The sequence below is a fragment of the Mustelus asterias genome, chromosome 23 (assembly GCF_964213995.1).
Source record: "Mustelus asterias chromosome 23, sMusAst1.hap1.1, whole genome shotgun sequence".
Taxonomy (NCBI): Eukaryota; Metazoa; Chordata; class Chondrichthyes; order Carcharhiniformes; family Triakidae; genus Mustelus; species Mustelus asterias.
In genome coordinates, this window is record NC_135823.1 from 66,441,110 (window position 1) to 66,456,619 (window position 15,510).

Sequence of the window (15,510 nt, forward strand, 5' to 3'; positions counted from 1 at the left end):
CAATTCAGCAGAGAACTGGGATCAGTCCTGTTCTGTTTCGTCATTTTAATGGGAATGGGGCAATTTAAACTGAAATGTATTAAGATTTGTTTAAAAATTGTGTTTTTTTTTGTTTCAGCGTAGAGGAGATTGCGATACCAATAGGTGATTGGTGCATTAAATAGAAGTTATTTGAAGCCGAAACTTTTCTTTTTTAATACATTTTGTGCCGATGTTGTTACACATTCTAGAATTTTAAAGTTATTCTTCATGTTTCTGGTTTTGTGTAGGGAGACTTCTGAAGCTAATTCAATACCCATCTGGAAAATGCCAGGATTTCACGGCGCATAATGATACCGTTCACTTCAGTCGATTCACACCATCTGGGAAATTCCTCCTGTCTGTTGCATACAACGAGGTGCTGGTCTGGGAGGTCCAGAACGTACAAAATAGCAATTTCACCCTAGTACAATATCTCTGAGTTCCCGCAGCAAACCTGAGCGTTTCACTGCTGTTACAAATAGAACCCCTTTATAAAGCTATCTGATATCACAGGTTTCAATGATAAAATCACTTGTAATGTAGTTCAACTCTAATGCAGTTTTACAGTGTTCAAGATTGCTTAGGAAAGGGCATCTGCTACTACAGGAGAAAATACTAAGCAATGTAAAATATTAATGTTAAAATCATTCTGAAATGGTGTAATTGGTGCACTGTTCACATGAAGTTTTTAATAAATGGTTGCACTGAGATTTTTAAAAATTGTTTAGCCAGGTAAAGTTTTATTGTGAGATTCTACTTGTGAAGTAACACCGATCATTTAATATTTTTATTATAAAGTGATTTTTGTACTATCCATGAATAAAACTTTTTATTGATTTACAATATGGGTGTCGAGTCGGGCTTTGTGATTAACAGTTCTGCTTAATTGTATTTATTTACTCATGTGAAAATAAGTGCATATGTTCTTTACGGTTCTGTAGTAAAATGTTGGCCAGCCTACAGGGAATATCATTTGTACTGTGCGGTTCATGGGGCAAGTTGTCTTTACTGTGCAGTTCAGTGGGCTAGAGCAGAAAGATCACACTCCACTTGTGAACCATAAAATGAACAAATGGTAAAAATCACAAGGACCCCTTCATCATGTTAAGATCCCGGTTGATACAACTGGACGGGAAGATTCTAGAATGAAACCCTGGCTCAAAAGACTGGAGCTTTTACTTTTTATTTTCATAGAATGTGGAATCACAAGACTGCTTTTTAAAATATTATTTGTGGGACATGGGTGTCGCTGGCTGGCCAGAATTTATTGCCCATCCCTTCAAGTCTCCCTTGAACTGAGTGGCTTGTTGGCCCATTTCTGAGGGCAATTAAGAATCAACCACATTGCTGTGGCTGTCGGCCAGACCAGGTAAGGATGGCAGATTTCCTTCCCTAAAGGCCATCTGTGAACCAGATGGGTTTTTCTGACAACTGGCAGCAGTAGATTGTTAATCCCAGATATTTTTTACTGAATTCAAATTCCACTATCCGCCGTGGTGGGATTCAAACCCAGAATATTAGCTGAGTTTCTGGATTAATAGTCTAGCGATAATATCACTAGGCCATCGCCTCCCCTCCCTTTAGTTTTAACAAGAAAAAAAAGCATGAAAATGTTGGATTCTTTTACTCCCCCTTAGCTTAACGATTATACGCAGATTTTAAGATTAACACGGATTACAAAGTACATCTTAGACGGTCTCAATAAAACAAACATCCTTTTAAGCACATGATGACTGTGGTCAAATACACGCTGCACTCTGAACCCCAAGTAAACGTGTGTGCATGTCTCCTCAGAATTCCTCGAGATGATTGTCACTTGAGGGTTTCCAAATTCCACTTCCCCCCCCCCAAAAAAAACACACTTTAAAATCTTTCACTAATAGAAGTTTCACGACACCAGGTTAAAGTCCAACAGGTTTATTTGGTAGCACGAGCTTTCGGAGAGCTGCCCCTTCATCAGGTGAGTGGAGGATTGGGTTCACAAACAGGACATATATAGACACTCAATTTACAAGATAATGGCTGGAATGCCAGTGGAGAGGGTTAAGTACAGATTAAAGAGATGTGAATTGTCTCCAGCCAGGACAGTTAGTGAGATTTTGCAAACCCAGGCAAGTCGTGGGGGTTACAGATAGTGTGACATGAACCCAAGATCCCGGTTGAGGCCGTCCTCATGTGTGCGGAACTTGGCTATCAGTGTCTGCTCAGCGACTCTGCGCTGTCGTGTGCCGTGAAGGCTGCCTTGGAGAACGCTTACCCGAAGATCAGAGGCTGAATGCCCTTGACTGCTGAAGTGTTCCCCAACAGGAAGGGAACACTCCTGCCTGGTGATTGTCAAGCGGTGTCCATTCATCCATTGTCGTAGCGTCTGCATGGTCTCGCCAATGTACCATGCCTTGGGACATCCTTTCCTGCAGTGTATCAGGCAGACAACGTTGGCCGAGTTGCAAGAGTACTGTGTACCTGGTGGATGGTGTTCTCGCGTGAGGTGATGGCATCCATGTCGATGATCCAGCACGTCTTGCAGAGGTTGCTGTGGCAGGTTTGGGTCGTGTCATGGTCACTGTTCTCCTCAAGGCTGGGTAGTTTGCTGCGGACAATGATCTGTTTGAGGTTGCGCAGTTGTTTGAAGGTAAATAGTGGGGATGTGGGGGTGGCCTTGGCTAGATGCTCGTCTTCATCGATGACATATTGAAGGCTCTGGAGAAGATGCCGTGGCTTCTCCACTCTGGGGAAGTACTAGATGACGAAGGGTACTCTGTCCACCATGTCTGTCTTCTGAGGAGGTCAGTGCAGTTTTTCGCTGTGGCACTTCAGAACTGTCGATCGATGAGTCGAGTGCCATACTGTTCTTATGAGGGCGACAGAGTACATGTGTTAGTAAAGAGGACTTTGCAATGTTGACAGGGCTGTTTGTTTTGCAGTTGTCTTTTCCGGTGCCTAGGTCGATGCCAGATGGTTAGTCCAGTTTTATTTCTTTGTTGAGGCTTTGTAGCGATTGTTACAACTGACTGGCTTGCAAAGCCATTTCAGAGGGCAGTTGAGGCTCAACCACGTTGCTTTGGCTCTGGAGTCACAAGTAGGCCAGACCAGGTAAGGACGGCAGATTTCCTTCCCTCAAGGTCATTAGTGAACCAGATGGGTTTTTCTGACAATCAACAATGGTTTCACGGTCATCAGTAGATTCTTAATTCCAGATTTTTAAAATTGAATTCGAATTCCACCATCTGCCGTGGTGGGATTCGAACCCAGGTCCCCAGAGCATTATCCGGTTTTCTGGATTAATAGTCTACCGATAATACCACTGGGCCATTGCCTCCCTTGTGTCTATATATGCCCTGTTTGTGAACCCAATCCTGCACTCACCTGATGAAGGAGCAGCGCTCCGAAAGCTCGTGCTACCAAATAAACCTGTTGGACTTTAACCTGGTGTTGTGAGACTTCTTACTGTGCCCGCCCCAGTCTAACGCCGACATCTCCATAGCATTTCACAATAATGTTTACCATTCGTGGTTTGCATTCCAAAATCCAATCCAGGTTTTCCATCTGACTCTTAAACAAAACTTCTGCTCCACTTTTAACAGTAGATCCAGTATCCAGATTTTACACCACCCCTTTAGGACTTCTTTATCTTGACGGTGGCGGAAAGTGTCATAGACAGGAGTTACACAGACGTGGTCACACCCAAGGTGCAGGAAGATAGATGGGCGACTGCTAGAAAGGGCAGGCAGTCAATGCAAAATTCCGTGTGGCTGTCCCCTCTCTAACAGGTATACCGCTTTGGATACTGTTAGGGGGTTGGCCTATTGGAGGAAAACAACAGCAGAGGCCAGTGCAGTGGCACCACGGCTGGTTCTGTTGTTCAGCAGGGAGGGTCAAAGTGCAGAAGAGCAATAGTCATAGGGGACTCCATAGTCAGGGGCACAGATAGGCACTTCTGTGGGCGTGAAAGAGACTCCAGGATGGTGTGTTGCCTCCCTGGTGCCAGGATCTGGCACCTGAAGGGGGAGGGTGATAAGGCAGAGGTCATGGTACATGTTGGTACCAATGACATAGGTAGAAAGAGAGATGAAGTCTTGCACCAAGAATTCAGGGAGTTAGGCAATAGGCTAAGAAAAAGGACCTCTCGGGTTGTAATCTCTGGATTACTCCCAGTGCCACGAGCTTGTGAGTACAGAAATAAGAGAATAGCACAGATGAATGCGTGGCTTAAGAGTTTGTACCGGAGGGAGGGTTTTAGATTCCAGGACCACTGGGACTGTTTTTGGGGAAGGTGGGACTGTACAAGTGGGACAGCCTACATCCGAACCAGAGCCGGACTAACATCATTGCTGGTGGTTTTGCTAGTGTTGGGAAGAGTTTAAACTGGTTTGGCAAGGGGAGGTGGCCCAGACTGTTAGCAGAATAGGGACACAGTGTGTAGCGGGATCCCTCTTTGTAACTCCACTGGGCTTATTTTAGGTTTGGTTCTCCATTACCCAAACCCCACCAATGCCCGAGTGATTCTCTCTCTCGCCGATGGAACAACGGCCACCTTGCGCCTACTTCACTAGAGTAGCGCTCCCAAGAGAGAGAAAAGGAAACTGCTGCCTATCCACTACCTGGCAGCCTTTCCTGAGTGGGCGGTTTCGAAGCGCCCAGGGTACCCTCAGTTCTAGACTCCGGAATTATGGTAAGGGATATTTAATATGGTGACTTGGTCAGAGATCATTGGTGAGAAATTGAAAAGATCAAAACGGACTCCAATGGAAGTCAAAGATATATATATATTTGTGTGTCAAGATCACCAAACACCAGGAAAGTAACACACAATGCCTTATGATCTATAAGACTATAGCTATGGAAGGGATACTAAAACGGACACAACGGAATGCTTACTTTACACAAGTTTACCAGTGTCTTAAACTATGAAAGGTGCATGCAAAAGACCCCCCCCCCCCTTTCCCCAAAGCCTCATCCACTATGATGATCTCGGGAATTTTGCGAATTACCAGTGGATACTCACAATCCTAGTTTAAATTGCTCAGTGGGCTTCGGGCTGCGTGCTGGAGATGAACGAGAGGCAGGCAGCAACAGGAGAAGAGAGAGAAGAGTGCTGCCATGCTGGTCCGAAGAGAAAAGAGAGCGAGACCAGAGCTTGCTTGTCCCTTTTTAAAACCTGAACCAGTGATTTTCTCACACAAAAACAGTTTCTGATCATTGATAGTTTCGATTGACTGGGACAAAAGGCCGGAACTGTCGGGACCGCCCTTAATTGACATTGTAATGTCTTTTAAATGTTCTCTGAGTCATCCTGATTGGAATCCCATCAGCGAGATGAGTCATTGATGTTGTCTGTGGATGGAATGATCTCTGTTCTAATTGTCCTTCTGCTGGGCTATTTACTTCTTGTCTGCTGGTCATGGTTTCTCCTTTGTTTCCTGTTGATTAGATTATCCCTGTCTCGACCTTCTTGTTATTCCCAGCCTCTTGCATATTCATGTGGCCTGACAACCAGTCGGCCATTTTCCTTATCTCTGGGTTTTTTAATCATGGAGGATTTGCCCTAAAACTTACAAGTGTAACCATGAGAATGAGGAGATAGTTATGGAACTCGGGAGGAGAGACTGAGAGGTTCTAGAGCCAATTGTCATAGGGAGTGCCAAAGTATTGGTGGTCTTAAAAGTGGACGAATCTCCAGGTCTGGATGAATTGTGTCCCAGGCTGTTGTGGGAGGCACGGGAGGAAATTGCAGGGGCTCTGACCTAAATTTTTAATTCCTCTCTGGCCACCGGGGAGGTGCCAGAGGACTGGAGAACAGCTAATGTGGTCCCATTATTTAAGAAGTGTTGTAGAGATAAGCCAGGGAACTACAGACCAGTAAGTCTCACGTCTGTGGTTGGGAAGCTACTGGAGAAGATTCTGAAGGAGACAATCTATCTCAATTTGGAGAGGCAAGGTTTGATCAGGGATAATCAGCATGGTTTGCCAGAGGGAGATCATGCCTCACAGATTTGACTGAATTTTTTGAGTATGTAACTAAGTCTGTAGATGAGGGTAGTGCGGTTGATGTAGTTTACATAGATTTCAGCAAAGCCTTTAACAAAGTCCCACATGGGAGACTCATTAAGAAGGTACATGGGATACAGGGTGATCTGATAAGGTGGATTGATAATTGGCTTAGTGATAGGAGACAGAGGGTGGTGACAAATGGCTGCTTTAGTGACTGGAGGCCAGTGGCGTACCCAGGGATCCGTGCTGGGCCCCCGATTGTCATTTATATCAATGACATAGATGACTATGTGGGGGGTAGGATCAGTAAGTTTGTCGATGATGCAAAGATTGGTTGGGTGGTTAACAATGAGGTTGAGTGTCTTGGGTTACAGGAAGATATAGACGAGATGGTCAAATGGGTGGACAAGTGGCAGATGGAATTTAACCCTGAAAAGTGTGAGGTGATGCACTTTGGAAGGAGTAATTTGACGAGGAAGTATTCTATGAAAAGTCTGACACTGGGAAGTTCCAAAGAACAAAGGGACCTTGGCGCATTTGTTCATAGATCTCTGAAGGCGGAAAGGCAGGTTAATAGGGTGGTGAAAAAGGCATATGGCACACTCGCCTTTATCAATCGGGGTATAGATTACAAAAGCAGAGAGGTTGTGATGGAGTTGTATAGAACTTTGGTGAGGCCACAGCTGGAGTACTGTGTGCAGTTCTGGTCGCCACATTATAGAAAGGACGTGAACGCACTGGAGGGGGTGTAGAGGAGATTCACCAGGATGCTGCCTGGGATGGGGCATTTAAGTTATAAAGAGAGGTTGGATAGGTTTGGGTTGTTTTCTCTGGAGCAGGGAAGACTGAGGGGTGACCTGATTTGAGGTGCTCAAGATTATGAGGCGCATGGACAAGGTGGATAGGGAGCAGCTGTTCCTCTTAGTTGAAGGGTCAGTTACGAGGGGGTACGAGGTTTAGGGGGGATTTGAGGAAAAACCTTTTTACCCGGAGGGTGGTGATGGTCTGGAATGCACTGCCTGGGAGGGTGGTGGAGGCGGGATGCCTCATATCCTTTAAAAAGGTATCTGGATGAGTACTTGGAACGCCATAACATTCAAGGCTATGGGCCAAGTGCTGGCAAATGGGATTAGGTGGGTAGATCAGGGCTTTTCAGCCTTCGGTGCAGACTCGATGGGCTGAAGGGCCTCTTCTGCACTGTAGTATTCTGTAATCTTTGAAGTCTGATTTCCCACTTTCAATCTGGTTACTGCAATTGCCCCTTTAGCTCTGAACACTTTGTTTACTCTTGAATCTTCTGAGCAATACCTTGGTTTGTTAACTCGTTTCTTAACTTCAGTCATCTTAAGACACTCTTTCTGCTCCAATTCCCTAGTTATCCAGAGAGTAACTGGTTCTTTGGGGAGCCTGCCTCTTTGCAGCTCCCATTCTGTCCACTCTTTCTTCTGGCCGAGCTGAGAGATGTTCGCTCCCTGGTGTCCATCAACTGCCAACACCTTCAGCTAAACTAAGAACTAAAAAGCTTTCTTCCATTAAAAGGAGCCGTTAGTTGCTGAGCAACAGTTGCATTCTTCCGCTGGCTTAATTACTGTTCACGCCGTAGCCCTCTCGAAGCACAATAGAAATACAGTTGGTACTTAACCAACCCCCACACATACAAACACCTTTGTCCAGCATGAATCTAACTGTAGATTTTATCCTTCCTTCCACATAAAAATTGAACACACTTAAAACTATACTTTATTTCTAATGTTTACCACAATAAATAGAAATCCCTTAAACCTACCTTTGTGTTCCTAACAATCACAAGTAATCTTTGATAGAGGGAATCCCTTAACTGGATGAGGGAACCCTTTATCACAGTGCTTCCCAAACCTTTTCAAGGTGTGACCCAGTTTAATGTCTTAGACTTTGTGTGATTTGAGTGAAAATTGATGGGTGTGGAGGGAGAGAGGATGTCAAAGTTTAGTGCTGTTGAATTGAAGGGTTAAGTTAATAGACTTGTTTTATTAGAAAAATAATTTGAATACATATGGAGCTTAGGTGCACCTTAATACTCTGGTCATAATTATATATTAAAGTTGATAAATAATTATCAATGGAGGCCACTAAAATTCTATTTCTGTGCTTTGAATAATGAGGTAATGGAACATGTCAGTACCAATGACATCGGTAGAAAGACCTATTCCTAACCTGTTCCGTTGTCATACAAGAATGATGATTTCAAACCTAAACTTCATTTATTATCTTGGTTCATTTGTTATTTTATTTGGTTGAATGGATTTTTATTTGTTTGTTCCCTAAAGTCTAAGGGATGGGGAAGATCAAAAAACTGGCACACAACTAGAGTAGCAATCCATTGTGATCAGGGAGGTGATGGCCTACTGGTATTATCGCTAGACTATTAATCCAGAAACTCAGCTAATATCCTGGGGACCCAGGTTCGAATCTCGTCACGGCAGGTGGTGGAATTTGAATTCAATAAACAACATCTGGAATTAAGAATCTACTGATGACCATGAAATCATTGCGGATTGTTGGAAAAACCCATCTGTTTCACTAATGTCCTTTAGGGAAGGAAATCTCCTGTCCTTACCTGGTCTGGCCTCCATGTGACTCCAGAGCCACAGCAATGCGGTTGACTCTCAACTGCCCTCTGAAATGGCTGAGCCAGATACTTAGTTGTACCACCACTTTTTCAAGGACAACTAGGGATGGGCAATTAAATGCTGGCCAGCCAGCGACACCCGTGTCCCACAAATGAATAAAAAAACATTATCCAGTCTCTCTTTATGAAAAGCACTGATCCAAGATCATACATGGCATTTCTTCACCATCAACTATCTGTTTTAACCCCCTCACCACTGCCTTCTCCACCCTCACTTCCAATGACAAGATACGGGGTCAATCGTTTAAGACTGAGATGGGGAGAAATTACTTCAGTCAAAGTGTTGTCCACGTTTGGAACTCTGCCCCAATGGTTTGTGGATGCTTCATGGTTGAATACATTTAAAGTGGAGATCGACAGATCTTTGGTTTCTCTCAGGGAATTAAGGGATATGGGGAGTGAGTGGGAGAATGGAGTTGAAGCCCCAATCAGTCATAATCATATTGAATGGTGGAGCAGGCTCCAAGGGTTGTGTGGTCCACTCCTGCTCCTATTTCCTGTATACAAAAAACACACATTAATCTGCGTTGTCCTAATCTTGAGCTGACAAATTTCTTCAGGTTGGTTCCTAATGTCTGATCCAAACCCGTCTTGTCCATGGCATTCCTGAGTCCCTGAAATACAAGTCAATACAAGGATGATTGTCACTAATTGACAGTCCATCGTATTACCATCACGGAATCCCCTACTATCAACATTTTGGGAGTTACCATTGACCAGAAACTGAACTGGACTTGCTATATAAATACTGTGGCTACAAGAGCAGGTCGAAGGCTTGGAATCCTGCAGGAAGTAACTCACCTCCTGACTCCCCAAAGCCTCTCCACAATCTACAAGGCAAAAGTCAGGAATGTGATGGAATATTATGCACTTTGCCTGGATGGGTGCAACTCCAACAACACTCAAGAAGCTTGACACCATCAAGGACAAAGCAGCTCACTTGATTGCCACCCCTTCCACAAACATTCAATCCCTCCACCACTGATGCTCAGTAGCAGCAGTGTGTATCTACAAGATGCACTGCAGGAACTCACCACCTTCCAAATCCACAATCACTACCATCTAGAAGGACAAGGGCAGCAGAGACATGGGAACACCACCACCTGCAAGTTCCCCTCCAAGCCACTCACCATCCTGACTTGGAAATATATCGCAGTTCCTACACTGGATCAAAATTCTGGAACCCTCTCCCTAACAACACAGTGGGTGTACCTACCCCACAGGGACTGCAGCGGTTCAAGGCAGCTTACCACCATCTTCTCATGGCCAATTAGGGATGGGCAATAAATGCTGGTCTGGCCAGCGACGCCCACATCCTGTGAGTTAATAAAAATTTAATCTAGACTACCTTTCCTGTTCAAGGCAGAATAAAGGTCTCCAAATCTAAATACAGTTACGCAAGGATACAAGTACAAATAGAAATGTGGAGCCGAACCCTGGGGAGCCCATTGATAGAGAACTGTCAGAGAGTAACGCGGACTCTTGTCTAAACGGATGGGTTTTAAAAGCGGCATCTCGGCCTTTTGGCTAAGATGCAAATGAGATCAAGCCTTGGAGGAGGAGCTATTCCTACTCCAATCAGCTTGGATCATGTAGATCAAGCGCAAGACAGGAGGTGAGAGCCCTGTCTTGTCAGCTTGGATCAGGAATGTCTCAACTTGTTGAGACTCTGAATTGGACTTGATTTGATTGAATTGGAATAAAAATACAAAAAAAAACGGATGGTGAAGTATCAAATATCCGTCTCCTGGGAAACTTAGAGAGGAGAAAGCGCCTTTTAACAGAATGGCTACATCAAACAGTTCAGATACTTTGTACAGCAACATCACAACACGAGGTAAGAAGGTTTTATTTTTAAAATTTAACACTCCTTCCATGAAATAATGAGACATAATTCGGAGTTTTTTGTCTTGAGTGTCAGTCGCTACAACTCAATGCACACTGATTTCTATCCTCGCTGTTTCTGGAGTAGTTCGGAAAACATTTAGTGCTTCGAATCCCCGGAGTGATCCCGGCTCTTATCGAGAAAATCGTTTTGTGCGTTTTTTAGGAATAGTTTTTCTTAATTGTTAAATTTCTAAATTATAAATCTGGCCTTTGGATTTGGGCAACTGGAGTTAGGGGAGCACTGAGTAAAGCAGAATGATTTGCTAATCTCACGAACCAACATGAGTTGATATCCCGCTCCCTGATCTAAATATCAAACTCTGGATTGTAACGTGTTTGTGTTTTATTTCAGATGAGACCAATCCCCTTTACTCCAGCATCATCGTGCCACCGATTTTCGCTATAATCGGGGTGTCTGGGATAATTGGGAACGGAATTGTTATTTACACTGCTACTAAAAGGTTTAAGCTGAAATCCGCCGGCAGCAGGGTTTCAGATATTTTTTTCATCAACTTGTCGGCGGTCGACCTGCTCTTCATCTTGGGGATGCCTTTCCTCACCCCCCAGTTGCTGGGGGACAGGGGCTGGTGCTTTGGAGAGTTTATGTGTGTCATCATGTCAGCCCTGGACTGTAATGCCCAGTTTGCCAGCGCCTACATCCTCGCCGCAATGACGATTGACCACTACTTGGCCATCGTCCACCCTCTGGCATCGACTCGATTCCGGAGACCTGGCATCGCCCTGCTGACCATCTGTCTCCTTTGGGTGCTGTCCTTACTGAGCGGCACCCCGGTCTGGATGTACACCAGGCTCATCCGGCAACCGGGGGGCACATCAGGCTGTGTGATCCAACTCCCCCAGCCAAAGACTGATATCTACTGGTTCATCCCCTACCAGTTCCTGCTGGCATTCGCCCTGCCCTTTGCTGTCATCGCAATAGCCTACAGGAGGATCCTGTTCAAGATGAACTCCCCGGGGGCTCTCATCTCCCACAAGACAGCCAGGCTGCGGAGCAGGAGAGTGGCTCGAATCGCCACCGTCATCTGCCTGGCTTTCTTCATCTGCTGGGCTCCCTTGTACCTGCTGCGGTTGACATTTCTCGTTCAGGGGCAGACCTCTGTGCCCTTCTACTACGCCTACATCGCGGCCGTGGGCTTGGGCTATGCTAGCAGCTGCCTCAATCCTTTCATCTACATCATCCTCTGTGGCAACTTTAGGAAGAGTTTTGTCATCTCAGTGCGGCCGCACGCCGGACCCAAGGGCATCAACGCGGCGGTGGCTTGGGTTGGGAAAGAAGCAGCGTGCCACTAAGATCAGCACCATGGACAGCGGCGCTGCAGCCATAGGTCTTCTTCACTCAATTAATCCTCCCAATCACACTGCAACATTGCAGCTCTCTCTGGAGGTGGACTCCGGGCGATGAGGTGAAGTGGGCGGAAGCGCAAGTTGTTTTACATTTCCAGATTTGTATTCACTTGAATCCAATTGAGTTAACAGTTGTTGATGGGGAGACTTCGCTGGTAACTGTTCCATACTATTGCCCACAACCCTTTCTATTCCTACCACATTTAACTCAGATTTTTTATTGAACCCCCTCTCCTCACAGATACAGTCTGTTGTGTTTCACTTGCTGCTACCTTTGTAGGGTCACAGCATGTGGGAGATTGTGATCCAATGGTAATATCACTGAATTTATAATCCAATGGCCCAAGCTAATTGTCTAGGGACATGGGTTCAAATCCCACCATGGCAGCCGGTGGAATTTAATTCAACCTTGAATTCAATCAGTAAATTCTGGAAATCACAATGTAAACTGCAGCAGTTAAACAAAAAGTAATACTTAACTATGGGGGTTGGTTAGCTCAGTTGGCTAGACGCATGGTTAGTGATGCAGAGTGACACCAACAGCACGGGTTCAATTCCCGTACCGGCTGAGGTTATTCATGAAGGCCCTGCTTCTGGAATTGAAAGGTACTGTCAGTAACGGTGACCAGGAAACTATCATCGATGATCATAAAATTACATCTGGGTCATTAATGTCCTCAGGTTAAATCACCACCAGTCAGCTCTCTCCATCAAAGGTCTATGCTCATCTGGGACTATGGCAACTTTACCTTTATATTTTGTGAAGTGTAAAAATCGATGAGTTACAGATTTTTAGAAAAGATTAGCAGAATGCAATGGGAGGAGGACAAGTCAAAGGCTGCTTCAATTCCAACCAGTGAGATTAATTCCAATGTGTTTGTTCATTGTAGATTTATTTATTTTTCATCATTCCCAGTTGCGTGCATGAAGCTGACTATATACCCCTGGGTAAATCAAATTCTGTTCAATATCAAGTCCAATGTGCTGGTAAATTGGTCTTAAAATGTTAATTCCATCACAGTGATTAGACTCACTCTGGCCAAACTGAAACCTAAAATCATTCAGCAACTGTATTGGCATTTTACTTTCTGGCTCCCAGTAAGAATGCTGTTTTGTAAATATCAGGTGTTATCCATACAATGTATATTTGCAACTTTTCTATGTAATGGCAAATGCTGTTAAGTACTTTGAATATGATAGTTTTAAACTATCAATTCTATCAACTGCATATTAAAACATACACCAGCAAGTGGTTGAGTCTTAATTTTGGAAGCTGAAGCACTTTGTATTAGTGGAAATTTACCCTTTGCCTGAGTCCTACTCATTTTATGCATCTTTATAAACAAAGTAAGGGGTCTCACAACACCATGATAGACTTTAACAGGTTTATTTGGAATCACAAGCTTTCGGAGCGCTGCTCCTTCAACAGGTGAGTGGAGAGGTAGGTTTCACAAACATGGCATATATAGACAAAGACATAATTGCAAGAAAATTGCAGCAACTGTATTGGCATTTTACTTTGAGTCCCAGTAAGAATGCTGTTTTATATATATCAGATGTTACCCATACAATGGATCATAGAAGTCATAGAAACCCTACAGTACAGAAAGAGGCCATTCGGCCCATCGAGTCTGCACCGACCACAATCCCACCCAGGCCCTACCCCCATATCCCTACATATTTACCCACTAATCCCTCTAACCAACACATCTCAGGACACTAAGGGCACTTTTTTTTAGCATGGCCAATCAACCTAACCCACACATCTTTGGACTGTGGGAGGAAACCGGAGCACCCGGAGGAAACCCACGTAGACACGAGGAGAATGTGCAAACTCCACACAGACAGTGACCCAAGCCAGGAATCGAACCCAGGTCCCTGGAGCTGTGAAGCAGCAGTGCTAACCACTGTGCTACTTGCAACTTTTCTATGTAATGGCATATGCTGTTAAGTACTTTGAATATGATAGTTTAAAACTATTCAATTCTCAGTCTTCCAACCATTATCTTTGTCTATGTATGCTCTGTTTGTGAAACCTACCTCTCCACTCACCTGATGAAGGGGCAGTGCTCCGAAAGCTCGTGATTCCAAAAAAACCTGTGGGACTTTAACCCGGTGTTGTGAAACTCCTTACTGTGCCCACCCCAGTCCAACACCGGCATCTCCACATCATTTATAAACGAACATGACAAATAATATAAATTAATATTCCATTTTTTTAAATGGCGGGGCCATGGGGAAAAGGACTAGAAGGGTTGCTCTTGCAGAACGTCATCACAGACACTGAATAATCTCCCCGTATTGTGTGTAATTTCTCTGATTCTTTGTGATAGCCAAGTATTAGTGGGTCTTCAATTGCTGATTAATAAAATGTTAATGGTAAATAACCATAATTTGTTGACTATTGGCTAGTTATTCATTTACCGGTAATTTAGTCAGCGAGCTATATTATTAAAACTTAAGCTGTAACTTTCTTCCATTAGAGTAAAATGAGATAGTAGTTACAATTGTGCGGGTAGGGGCAGCAAGGTGGCACAGTGGTTAGCACTGCTGCCTCACAGCGCCGGGGATCCGGGTTCAATTCCGGCCACTGTCTGTGTGGAGTTTGCACATTCTCCCCGTGTCTGCATGGGCTTTCCTCCGGGTGCTCCGGTTTCCTCCCACAATCCAAAGATGTGCAGGTTAGGTGGATTGGCTACGCTAAATTGCCCCATAGTGTCAGGGGGACTGGCTAGGGTAAATGCATGGGCTTGTGGGGATAGGGCTTGGGTGGGATTGTGGTCAGTGCAGACTCGATGGGCCGAACGGCCTCCTTCTGCACTGTAGGGATTCTATGATATAATTCTCCCTGGTACAAGATTACAGGTCCAATTAGATCTGGAAGTAAGGATTATTTGGCACAATGCTTGTGCGTATTATGCCGCATATTTAATTCACTCTCTGCTTCTCCTCTTTAAGATCTTTGATCTACGTGCATTTTCTGACCTAAAATAACAGGGTCTGGATGAAAGACACTGACGTTTTGTGCTCATTTTGACTGCAATAATTACTGGGAATTTTGAGGGGGAGGGTGTCCACAAACTATGTAACTTCCGAACTCCCAGCGTCAAATTTGGGAGGGGGGGGGGGTGGAGGGGAGGGGGGAGAGATCTCAAAGGTACGCTGGGGAATCCCTCTTGGAACTTCACAATTGCCCAGAAGCCAAACTTCTTCTGGGCAATAATTCTAGGGACCATCCGAAAATGTAACTTAAATTGCAAACATGGGATGGTTCCTCCAGGGTTACATCGACAGTCACTCCGAAATAGTTAGAAGTAAAACCTCATCTAACTTCTGGCTAACTAATGTAAAGACCCAGCCCGACTCCTCCACCCCCATGGGACACCCCTCAGACCCCCGACCCCACCCCTCACAGGACACCCGCACAACCTGACTTTGCCATTGGATTCCCATCCAGACAAAATTCCACACATCCTTCCCCTGCCGGCCCGACTCTCACACGCCAACTCAATGGGATCACCTCCTGCCCCCTCCTCCCCCAACGTGACCTGATCCATTCCCACCCCACCCACAGGCCC

At 44.8% G+C, this 15,510-nt stretch overlaps 1 protein-coding gene and 1 pseudogene across 3 annotated transcripts in view; both read left to right on the forward strand.

The window, feature by feature from the left end:
* The window catches only part of wdr90 (WD repeat domain 90), a 79,299-nt gene extending 78,436 nt beyond the window's left edge, over nucleotides 1–863 (forward strand). For all 3 annotated transcript variants that reach the window (XM_078240846.1, XM_078240845.1, XM_078240847.1), the window contains one exon: nucleotides 270–863. In XM_078240846.1, the coding sequence (XP_078096972.1) occupies nucleotides 270–460 (191 nt within the window). In that variant the 3' untranslated portion in view covers nucleotides 461–863. The remainder of the gene's footprint in view (nucleotides 1–269) is intronic.
* Nucleotides 864–10,465: 9,602 nt separating this feature from the next.
* On the forward strand, nucleotides 10,466–11,878 carry LOC144510456 (melanin-concentrating hormone receptor 1 pseudogene; annotated as a pseudogene).
* Nucleotides 11,879–15,510: the final 3,632 nt, after the last annotated feature.